General features: G+C 52.8%; 1 protein-coding gene across 1 annotated transcript in view; it reads right to left on the reverse strand.

Moving 5' to 3' along the window:
- The window catches only part of Cacng1 (calcium channel, voltage-dependent, gamma subunit 1), an 18,282-nt gene extending 10,370 nt beyond the window's left edge, over positions 1-7,912 (reverse strand). Inside the window, exons 1-2 of the mRNA XM_013036628.1 lie at positions 7,678-7,912; positions 747-821 (exon numbers count right to left, since the gene is read on the reverse strand). Of these exons, the coding sequence (XP_012892082.1) occupies positions 747-821; positions 7,678-7,912 (310 nt within the window). The remainder of the gene's footprint in view (positions 1-746; positions 822-7,677) is intronic.
- Positions 7,913-11,589: the final 3,677 nt, after the last annotated feature.

Consider the following 11,589-nt stretch of genomic DNA (forward strand, 5'->3'; position numbering starts at 1 on the left):
CACCACCACCACCACCACCATCAACACCATCACCATCATCACCACCAACATCACTACCATTACCACCACCACCACCACCACCATCACCACCACCACTACCATCACCACCACCATCATTACCACCACCATCACCATCACCACTGTCCCCACCATCACCACCACCACCACCATCACCACTGTCCCCACCATCATCATCACCACCACCACCAATATCACTCCCATCACCGCTGTCCCCACCATCACCACTACCACCACCATCACTGCCAACATCATTACCACCACTACCACCATCACCACCATCACTGTTATCATTACCATCTCCACCATTACCACCACCACTACCATCACCATCATTACCACCACTACCATCACCATCATTACCACCACCACCACCACCATTGCCATTAACGCCATCACCATTACCACAACCACCATCGCCCCCAGCCAGAGCAGGTGCTGTATCCCAATAGCAAGTGTGCCTCTGGACTCCAGTGACCTCCCAGCCTCTTTCATAGCTAGAGGTCAGTAATGGAGGGAAGGGACATGGCCTCCTTCCAGAACCTTCCTAGAACTGTAAGCATCTGTTCCATTTTCTGTCCCCAGGACTCTGTTGGAAAAGCCCAGTCCTACCCCATACTTGCCACGCCCCCCTCTGCCCCAGCCCCACCCCACTGTCAGGACAGAGGCTCCCTGGCTGAGCACCGCGTGACTTCCCACAGCCCCGGCTCTCTCGTCCTTGGCCTCACCCCTCTGGGTGGTGAATTCGAAGATCTCCGAGCTCTCGCCTGGGTTGAAATGCCGGAAGTAGGAGCAGTTCTTCTCTGCGAAGAAGGAGACACTTGTGAGTGGGGAGATAGCGCAGGGGCCTGGGAGAGGGCTGGCCCCGTCGGGCACAGGGTGGGGTGGGGGAACCTCTGGCTGGTTCTCTTCCCCCAGATTCTGAATCTGGGCCCAGAGTAACGTGCCGGCAGGATGAAGCACCTGCCCTGGAAGCGGGGAGCTCCTGGGGGAGCTAAGGCAGAATGAAGCATTGGTCCACAGACAGAAGGTGGAGCCTGAGCCCATTGAGCAGCCTGGAGAAACTGAGGCCCAAGTGGAAGTCCTGCATCAAGGCTACAGGGGCATAAAGTCAGTGGAGATTCAAATGGTGATTCTGTCCCTGGCAAACATCAACCATGCTGGGAGGCCTTTTGGCAGAGAGAAGGGGTATAATAGGTAGAGGCCAGGGGGGATGCTGAACACCCTGTCACATGGGTAACCTCCAAAATATCAACAGTCTGAGGTTGTTGGGGTGCACGGGGTACCCACCAAGTCTAGAGCTATGATTCACTGGCTGACCCGGGTTGCAGCATATTTTACAAAAAGACAGCAGGCGATTCTGAAACTTGTCATGCAGGGGACCCCGCGCTCCAGGGGCTATTTGTGAAATGGAGAGGGGTACTGACTGCTGCCCGAGCAGCCTCCAGGACCTGGGCCTGGCTGGCAGCCACCAAGACCACCTCTGGCAAAGTGCGGACCACCTGACCACCGAAGCCACAGCCCTGAAGTCACCATGGGCTGGGGTGGGGGTGTGAGGGGAGTAGAGCAGCGAGAAATGCGTGCAGATGTGAAATACCATTTCGCTTCATTTCCTCTTTCAGTGTCTTTCCCGTAAGCAAGCTTGTCTTACAACACCAAAATATAGTCTTATTGTTTGCTGAGTACATTTAGCAGTCTGATTTAGGAGTAAGTAGGCAAGTGGGTTATTTTGCATCGTTGTATGCTTCCTTCAAAGGAAAACTAAATCAGGTTGCTTTGTATTTGTGCGAGGTCCCTCATTGATTTCTTGTTCCTATGGTTCCTTGACCCTCAGTCTGCAAACATCTTGGCTTTTGGTTGAGATGGCATTGGATTTAGGACTTGACTACTTTTCCTCCAGGGTACACGTGAATGGCCATAAAGAGGCTCACGCCCAGTTTCTTCTGGAAATGTCCCCCAGGGACTGCCAGCCACGTGGCTTTTGCCTGGAAGATGGCTTCCTTCTTATCTTGCTACATAACTTTGTTGTTGTTCTTGGTGGTTCTGGAGTCTGAAGTCAGGGCCTCACACTCGCTAGGCAGGTGCCCTACCACTTGATCTATAACCCCAGACCTATCTTGCTTTAGTTATTTTTCAGGTAGGGTCTTGTGTTTTCACAGCAGCTGTCCTCAAACCTTGATCCTCCTATCTACAGCCTCCTGTGTAGCTGGGATGACAGCTGTGAACCCCTGCACTGAGCTTATTGGTTGAGATGGGGTGGGGGGGTGTATCTCTCTAACTTTTTACTGGGGCTATCCTAAAACTGTGATCCTCCTGCGACTTCTCCACCTTCTGAGAAGGGGAGATTGTAGGCATGCGCTACCTCATCTGGTCTCTGGATATTATATTGCCACTTGATCCTTTTGTTTGTCTACCTACCCCCTTCCCCCCTCCAAAGTTGAGGTTGCGCCTCTCCTGAGTTTGAAGAAGGGGGCGATGGCTGAGGATGACATCTGGGTTAGCAACAGTGAATACTGCAGGAGCTACGCATCGTTCTCTGCCAGCTTCTATATTTAAATCATTTTCCTTTTGAATGGAGTTACCTGAGGAACTGACCTCCGGTACTGATGTCAGAGCGCTTGGCTTTTTCCACTCACAGCCTCTGCTGCTATTTTAAAGCATAATATAAACCTCTTCTATTTGTTAGATTATTGGCTTGTAGATTCTCTTGAATTGCTGCTTCAAAATGGCTCACACTCTGTCATAAGTCCCCCAGGGTCTCCCCTGCACAAAGGAACATTTCTGTTTTCGTTCTTGAAGGGCCAATTTCAGTTGTCATTGAAAACCCTCCAAGAGGAATGGGCTGGATTCAAGTGTATTTCACGGTCAGCTGCCTCCCTGACTGCTCGCCTACCTTCTGTGAGTTAAAAGCCTTCCGAGCGGGGGCCGTGGTCCCGGCCACCCTGACAGCCAGGCCGGCTCGGCTGGTGGCCTTTGCTCGGTTGCTGCGGCAACTCTTGCTCAGGGCGTGTTTGGGGGTCAGAAACAGCAGCGTCCACTCTGGGCAGATGTGCGTGCTGGCTTTGGGGTACGAGCTGAGCTCACATACAGGGACTGAGCCGAGTCCCCAGGACCGGGTTCCATGCTCTGGGACAGATGTTCCCCCCACCCCTCCTTGGGATAATATTTCCTTCCCTTTTCTTCTGCTTCTCTGTTGAAGGTCCTCAAACCAGGGCAAGGGAACAGGGAACCCTGTGGATTGGATTCCTTCTCAGGACATGTTGGCTGCTCTCCCACAGGTGGGGCCTGAGCTAGATGGGCTGCCCCATATCTTCTCTTGGACTTAGACATGATGGAGGGGGCAGCATCCTTGAGAAACATCTACTCCAGGGAGCACGGCTGCCAGAGGGAAACCACAGGCTCTTCCTGGTCCCTAAGGTACAGTGGGCAGAGCAGACTCAGTATTGTTCAGGGGAAATCGTGCTGGGCAGTTGCAAGAGTCCCCCAAAGAGAGCACAGGGGCCTGTTAGATGGACAGACACACTCCGACTTTGCCCTCGTCCCTCTGTCTAGGTCTCTATCATGCAGGACACTGAGCGTCAAGGCCAGCTTTGAGAGGAAGGACGTGTGAGGCAGGCCGGAATGGGTTACTTGGTCCCAGGTAAGGCTCTGGAGGAGGGAGACAGAGACAGTGTGCAGACTGCAGGTTCTGAGCCTCTGCCCCTCCCCCTCCCAGCTCCATCACCCTGGCGCCCAGCTGGGGGCTTGCAGCGCTGCCGTGATGGGCTGCAGTCTCTTCACGGGGCAGAAGCTGGACGCGTTTAGAGCAAGTGTGGGGAGATCCCGATGCCTGGAAGATGATTCAGGGTGATAGGTAGGCCCTCCAAGTCTTTGTTATCGCTGCAAGTGCTTTACAGGGATTGGAATATTTCTTCTTTTATAAGACTCAGTGGTCTGAAATGGGAGTGGGTTTTACCTTTAAAAATAGATGAGCTCAGCTGGGCGTCAGTGGCTCACACCTGTAATCCTTGTTGCTTAGGAGACTGAGATCTGAGGATCACCGTTAAAAGCCATTCCGGGCAGGAAAGTCCATGAGACTCTTATCTCCAATTAATTATCACCAGAAAACCAGAAGTAGGGCTGTGTATGGCTCAAAGTGGTAGAATGCTAGCCTTGAGCAAAAGAGCTCCCAGACAGAGCCCAGGCTCTGAGTTCATGAGTTCAAGCCCCATGATGAAAAAAAAAAAACAAAAAGATTAGCTCAGCTGGGTGTTGGTGGTCCACGCCTGTAATCTGTGCTATTCAGGAGGCTGAGATCCAAGGGTCATGGTTTGAAGTCAGCCTGAAAAAGTCTGTAAGACTCCAATTTCCAGCACCAAGAAAAGGCAGAGGTGGCACTGTGGTTCAAGTGGTAGAGCACTATCCTTGAGTAGAAAAACTCAGGGGCAGTGCCTCAGCCCTGATTCAAGCCCCAGGATGGCGCATGCATGTGTTGTGTGTGGGTGTGTGCACGCACACACACTCACACACACACACACAAACCAGATGAGGTCATTTTTAGCTGTCAGCTAACTGCATGTTCTGGCCCAGGGAGTTACTGGTTGTGCAGAACTTTAGGTAGTGGGCCAATTTCAGGGAATCACATCATAGGGGATGACTCTGGGTTGTCACTAAGAATGGAACAGGGTAGCAAGTACCTGTTGATGGAGAGTTTAATTATAAATATATATTTATATGTATATGTATCTATGTATAGTATATATAATGTATATATAATGTATGCATGAATACACATAAACACATGCACATCTCTATCTATCTACCCATCGATCTAGCTATCTCATTCTCTAGCATTTTGGTTAGCCTGTTGTTTTCTTAACTGTTATTGGCTGTCTCAGGAAGCCATGAGGTTAACATGGTCTCTAATTGTTTTTACCAAGTTCACACTGGGTAGCTGTTCATACTGGATGAGCTCAGAGTCAGATGAAATGATAACAGCTTTACAAGTGGAGACTGCCAGGGAAAGACCAAAGAAGTCAGACAATGACAATGCTCTGGGTATGGGGCTTTGAAAGAGATCCAGCCTTCTTTGGTTCCATTTAGAAGCTACTAGGCTACTGGTTTTCACTCATTTTCCCTACCAAGATATTGTTTGTAATTTTTTTTCCAGTTGTGGGGCCTGAACTCTGGGCCTGGGTGCTGTCCCTCAGCTCTTCAGCTCAAGGCTAGCACCCTACCAGTTGAGCCACACACCACTTCCAGCTTTTTCTGCTTATGTGGTGCTGAGGAATCGAACCCAGGCCCTCATGCATGCAAGGCAAGCGCTCTACCACTGAGCCACCTTCCCAGCCCCCAGGATATTGTTTTTGAGGCTACAAAAGAGCAGGGAGCAGAGGGGATGAGGATCGGGCAAGTTAACACATCATAAAACTCATGATTTCTCTGGGGAGCTGCTCATTTTCTTGGATAGGCACTTGTTGGGTTGCTACAAGCATTTGGGTAGTTCTTAGAGTTGGATAATTTCCAGTATTCCTCATTGATTTTTGTGGAGGAAAGATTTCAGGGGTTATTTTCTTTTTGTCAGTCATGAGGCTTGAACTCTGGGCTTGGGCACTGTCCCTCAGCTCTTCAGCTCAAGGCTAGAGCTCTACCACTTGAGCCACAGCACCACTTTTTCTGGTGGTTCATTGGAGATAAGAGTCTCATGGACTCCCCTGCCCAGGGTGGCTTTGAACTGTAATCCTCAGATCTCAGCCTCCTGAGTAGCTAGGATGACAGGCGTGAGCCACCATGCCCGGCATCAGGGGTTCTTACTTTATCCTTCCCCCAATATTACTCAAAGTTAATGTATACAAAGCACATGCTGCAATATATGCCACTCAACGATCCTTTATGTGTCATGATCACATTGGTCAATTTCATATGAGCCCTCTTCTAGAAAAGACAGGTCTCAGGGAGCACAGGAAGAGCAGGTGTAGAATAAAAAGATGACATTTCCAGAGGACAAAACAAAAAAAGAGTAGGGACATGCTTTGGAAGATGACTGGGGCCAGGCAGGGTTCAATGTCGCAAGTGTAGATAATTTGATTCATGGCAGGACTAGGGCCAGAGAGCAATGAGACAGGCCCAGCTCAGGCTCAAGGCCCAGCCAGGCCTGCTGTTCCCAGAGGCTGGGCCTGCCAGCCTGCCTCATCCCTGCTCACCAACTGGCTCATTGGCTCTGACTTTAAAAGGCAGACGGCTCCAAGAACAGGTGGACAGAACCATAATGTGTGTTCTAGGAGTGGTCTCTGAAGACGCTGCCCTGCCCTGCCCGGCCCAGTCCAGGGAATTGGCTGAATGTTGCCTCTGTGTATAAGTTTGCTGTTAGTGTCCAAAGACACTGGGCTACCCGATACCCGCCAGGCGCATGCCCGCACCTGCCACGGCCCTCCACCCTGGGAATCAGTGTTTCCAAGTCAGCTGAGTATTCACAGGTCTCTGGGTACCCAGTGTGTGTGGGTGGGGGAGAGGGGTGGGTGGGATGGGGGCGAGTAGCAGGGAAGAAGAGGGACCCGAGCACGCTCAGAACTGTCGTGAACATCAGCACAGCTGTCACACAGGCCCTCGTCCCCGCCACCTTGGAGTCATATTTGCAAACCCTGGAAGAAGGGACCTCAGGTTGCTGACTTGAAGTCTTGTCATTTATATGGGGGGGCTGAGACGGACCTTTCTCTTCTTAGAGAGCTCTTTGGCGAGGCGGTGGTTGAGGAGAGAGGTAGGTGATCGGAGAGCTCAGCTTTCTGATTCTCTCCCTGGAGCCATGTTGGCCTTCTTTCCCCAAGGTTTTACACTGGAAAGTCACACCAACACCTGGTCTCCTTGACCAAACAGCATGCCTGCCCTGTGTGGTCAGTCACATGGAAGGGAACTGGAAGGACGCTCTTCAATGATGGGGTGAGGAAATGCTGTGGAACTCAAGTGAGCTGAGCTCAGGGAGGCCACACAGTGAGAAGACTCCCCAGTCTGCTATCGGCTCCCCACCCCCACCCCGCCCAGCCCCAGACACCCCTCACTTGTTTCCATGCATCACTCTAGCTGGCGTGGAATTCTCAGCAGTTAGGACCAGAGGATGGCCGTGCATTGCCATTTGGCGTGTGTCCCTCCCAACTCTGTGCGTGTTGCTCGTGTTCATCCTGCTTGGTGTCTGAGGGAGCCCACCGCTCCCACAGCCCGTCTTGGTGGGGTGACCCTATGGAACTGGGTCAGCAGCGAGTGACCACCAGGGCTGCAGTCCACCTGCACTGTCAGGGTCCCCAGGTCAGCAGCGAGTGACCACCAGGGCTGCGGTCCACCTGCACTGTCAGGGTCCCCAGGTCAGCAGCGAGTGACCACCAGGGCTGCGGTCCACCTGCACTGTCAGGGTCCCCAGGTCAGCAGCGAGTGACCAACAGGGCTGCGGTCCACCTGCACTGTCAGGGTCCCCAGCATCTGCCCTGCGTGAGAAGCCTCACGGGATGGAAGGAGCAGGAGACGGCTGTCCTGTTTCCCATGGCAGCTGGGGCCCCGTCCGCTCCTCTCAGCTCCTTTTGCCACAGAGCCAGGCGTCTGCTCCATGGTGTTCCCGTGGGCAGCTTAGCTGGGGGACTGCACAGGGTGGGAGGTGGGGAGGGAGGAGGTGGGTGGGGGAGGGTACGTTACCCCGTGACAGCATGGCGTGGCCACAGCTCTTGTCCTCCAGGGTGTCCACGGCGACACGCGTGGTGCAAATCCTCCAGAGGCCGAAGTGGGCTGCCTCACAGGTGACATTGTGCTGCTCCAGGTGAGGGCTTAGCACGGCCCAGTGGTCCGTCACCACGGCCACCGTGGCCAGCACCGTGCCCACCAGGATGCAGAAGAGAGTCACTCGGACCTTCGCTGCTTGGGTCTGGGACATGGTTGGAGGGTGGGTGCTCTGGGCAGGAGCCGCAGGGGCTCCCAGAGCAGGTAGGGCCCAGCTAGGGAGTGGCGGGGGTTATGGGGTTGAGCGTGGATGCTAAGTTTAGTGTGTCTGGCTGAGCCAGAGTGGGCTGGGCCTGGGGCCGAGGGACGCTGGGCGGCCTGAGCAGCTGCCCAGACGCGTCAGGGGCCTGAGGGATACTTCTATTAATGCCCGTCCGCAGGCGTGTCACCGAAGATGCCTTCTGCTCAGGTTTCAGGGCTTTCTTCCCATCTTGGGGCCAGAAATACCCCCAGGGTGGGGCACAGAGAGGAGGATCTGATGATGACTGGAGATGTCTAGGGAGTGGAGTCCGGCGTCTGTGGAGGGGGAGCAGCAGACACCAGACCCACCAGGAGTGACATGATGTACCTGCGCTGGGCTGAAACTTAACTGCCCGGGGTGGGCAGGGGATTCTGGGAGCACAGGCTGTGAGGCCTTCTTGTGTCATGTCTCCAAGGCGGCCAGCCAGGCAGTGGGCAGGTCCTCTGTGGGGCTCAGGAGTGTGCCTGAGGACATCTCAGAGTGGGCCCAGGGCTCTGGAGCCCACCTCCCAGGCAAGTGCTTTACTCCCTAAGCTTCACCTTACTCCCTAAGCCTCACCTCATCCTTGTGCCCCACCTCCAGGAAGATCTTACCTGCTTTTCAGGCCTGGCCTTGCCCACCGATAACCCTGCCAGCATAACACTGCTTGCCTTTCCATTCACACCCTCCCCCTCAAATCCTCATACTACAGCCTAAAGAAAAGCATCTTAATACCTCCTCTCCTCTCCTCACTTCTCCTCCTCTCCCCTCTCTTCTTCTCTCCTCTCCTCTCTCTATTCTTCTCTCTCTCTCTTTAAAATTTCTATTTTCTTGTGATCTTTGGACCTCTGCCTCCTGAGTTACAGGGATTTCAGGTATGCACTACTGCACCCAGCCTCCTTGACACCTTTCTGGATGCTTGCAAACCATCCTTTGGAACCGGGAGGAAAAGTCCCACTGCCCCTATAGCCTCAGTTCCATGTCGTGGCAGGTCTGCTTTGCCTACTGTTGGGGGTCACTAATACAGCTTCTCAGATATATTTTCTTTTACAAAATACAAACTGGGTACCCAGAGCAGAGAACATAGGAAGGCTTGGGACCCTCTCCCTGATGAGGGTCTGCTTACTCCATGCTCCACCCCCACAAGCTGGCTTTCAGCTTCTAGCTCCTACATCCCTTCCGGATGCTGTCATTTCTTCTGCTTGGGCTCAGCATCCTTTCTGGGGTGTGTTTAAGAAGGATGCGTGATCAAGAATAGATCCCTGAGCTAGGCAGGGTCTTGAGCCTCACCATGTGGGCTTTAAGTCGACAGGTGACAAACAGACTGTGCAGCCTTGGAGATGCAGAATGCAGATGTTAATGCTTCAGCGCAGAGAGTTCCTGGTGCTCCAGACCACGCACTTGTCTAAGCACAAGCTTTACATGGGATCAACGTTAATCTTTAAACTAATCCATGGAGTGAGTACAACTAGCATTGTGCAGCAGGGAAACGGTGAGGCCAAGTGTCAACTTCAGCCCAAACTCTGATCCAGCAGCTAGAGCAGAAGAACACCCTTCAAGATCTTTTGTGGCCACAGAGGAATCCACAGCCCAGAGAGAAGACAGGCTAAGCCAGGATTAGCTGGGGAGCCGCCATCAGGGCTGAGCTGAGGCCTCCCGCCTGCAGCCTCAGGCTTGTGTTACCAAAGTGCTTTCTGAACTGTCACATTTACAAAACCACCTCCCCCCATTCTAATCCCTCAAGAGCTTCTCTCCAAACCTTCCAGCAGGGTTGAGTCATGACAGATGACTGAGTGCTGACTGGTTTGCTGACACCTGCCACCGTCCCTACTCAGCTCAGAGCGATCGCCAGCCTCTGTTCCTGTCCTCTTTTCATGCACTGCTCTGGGGAGCTGGGGAATGGCGCAGCCTTTGAACCCCTGCTCCTGCCCAATTCCATAATCTTACGGAGTGCTCGGCAGCCTCAAGCAGACCCACTGTGTGTCAGGGCCCACCCTCAAGGCAGCAAGTGGGGAGCCTGAAGTTTCTGGTATTTTTAAGACGGAACACCTATAGAAAGTGATTTTCGTGTTAGAAGTAAAGTGAGGTGCGATGGCTCAAACCTGTCATTTTTGCTACTTCAGAGATGGAGATTGAAGGAATCATGGTGTGAGGCCAGCTTGGGCAAAAATACCCCCAAAACTGTTCACAAGGCCAATAATAAATTGGGTGTGGTGGTGTACACCTGTCATCCCAGCTGTGCAGGAAATATAAATAGGAGGACTGTGGTCCAGACTGGACTGAGGAATAGGAAGATCCTATTTGAAAAACGGTGGAAGCAAAAGGGGTGGAGGTGTGGTAGAGCACCTTCCTAATAAGTGTAAAGTTTTAAAATCAAACCTTACTACTGTCTCACTCACACACACACATACACACACACACACACACACACACACACACACACAGAGTCAAAGATGGGGTCATTTGAAGAAATGCAAATATAGTTGAATTTCCTGGAAGGGGCTCCCTTTTGCTCTGGTGCTCTCTTCATAGCGCTTGGGAAATGCTCTGACTGGAGCAGGGCACGGTGGAGGAGGGGCCGTGATGTGGCGGGGCCTCAGAGGGCTAAGGCAGCCACAGGACCCCTTCTGCTGACGTGCCCTCACCAGTCCTTCACTCCAGCGTGAGAACTCGCATTAAACATGGATGGTCTCCTTTTGAAGTTGTCTTTGTGTAAGCTGGGAGCTTGGCTGGCAGCTGGGGCATTTGCAGGCAAGTCTCCTTTCTCTTCCTAGTTTGTTAAATCTCTTCAAACAGAGAGCAGAGATGCCAGGCTTTTTGCGTGCCCCATTCTGGGCCCTGCTAGGGCCAGGAAAGGGAGTCAGAAGCCCTGGTCAGGAGCCGTGGGCAGGCTGACCTCCACCCATTCCCAGGGTACCAGTAGGCAGAAGGGCTTCTCGGGCATCTCAGGCAGGCAGCAGAGGGGGCCGGTGCCTGGTGGGGGATGGAGCCAGCGGCCCCAGGATCACACCCTACTTGGCTGCCTTCCAACTGCGTGGCTTCCAGCAGGTCCTGAGCCTCTCTAAGCTGCTCTTTCCTGCCCTGTAAAAGGAGGGCAATGGGCCTGGAGGGAGCAGGGGTGGACAGCGGAGGATTAAGATGACGAGTTTTACCAGTTTAGCCCATGACAGATGTTGTGAAGTGAATTGTCCTCTGAAATTCCTGTGTGGAATATCCCAGTAAGATAGTGTTTGGAGATGAAGCCTTTGAAAGGCAACTAGATTTCCACAGATCAGGAGAGTGGGTCCATGTGAGGGGATTATCGAGAGAGCAGAGTGATACCTCTCTCTCTCTCTCTCTCTCTCTCTCTCTCTCTCTTCACCATGTGAGGACACAGTAAACTGGGGAAGAGACCTTGCCAGGGATCCCATCATGCAAGAATGCACAGAGACGCATATCTGCTGTTAAGTCATCCCATCCATGGTATTTTGTGGTGGAAGCCTGAGCTAATAAGTTAGCAACTGATCCATGATGCCTGTTACTTTAGGATGTGTACTACAAATGGATTGGTTTTCTCTTAAAGGCAGTAAGCTTCCAGAAGGCAGGTACACTGAGACTCTGTTAGGAACTAC

Source organism: Dipodomys ordii, unplaced genomic scaffold (assembly GCF_000151885.1).
Source record: "Dipodomys ordii isolate 6190 unplaced genomic scaffold, Dord_2.0 Scaffold7, whole genome shotgun sequence".
Lineage (NCBI taxonomy): Eukaryota > Metazoa > Chordata > Mammalia > Rodentia > Heteromyidae > Dipodomys > Dipodomys ordii.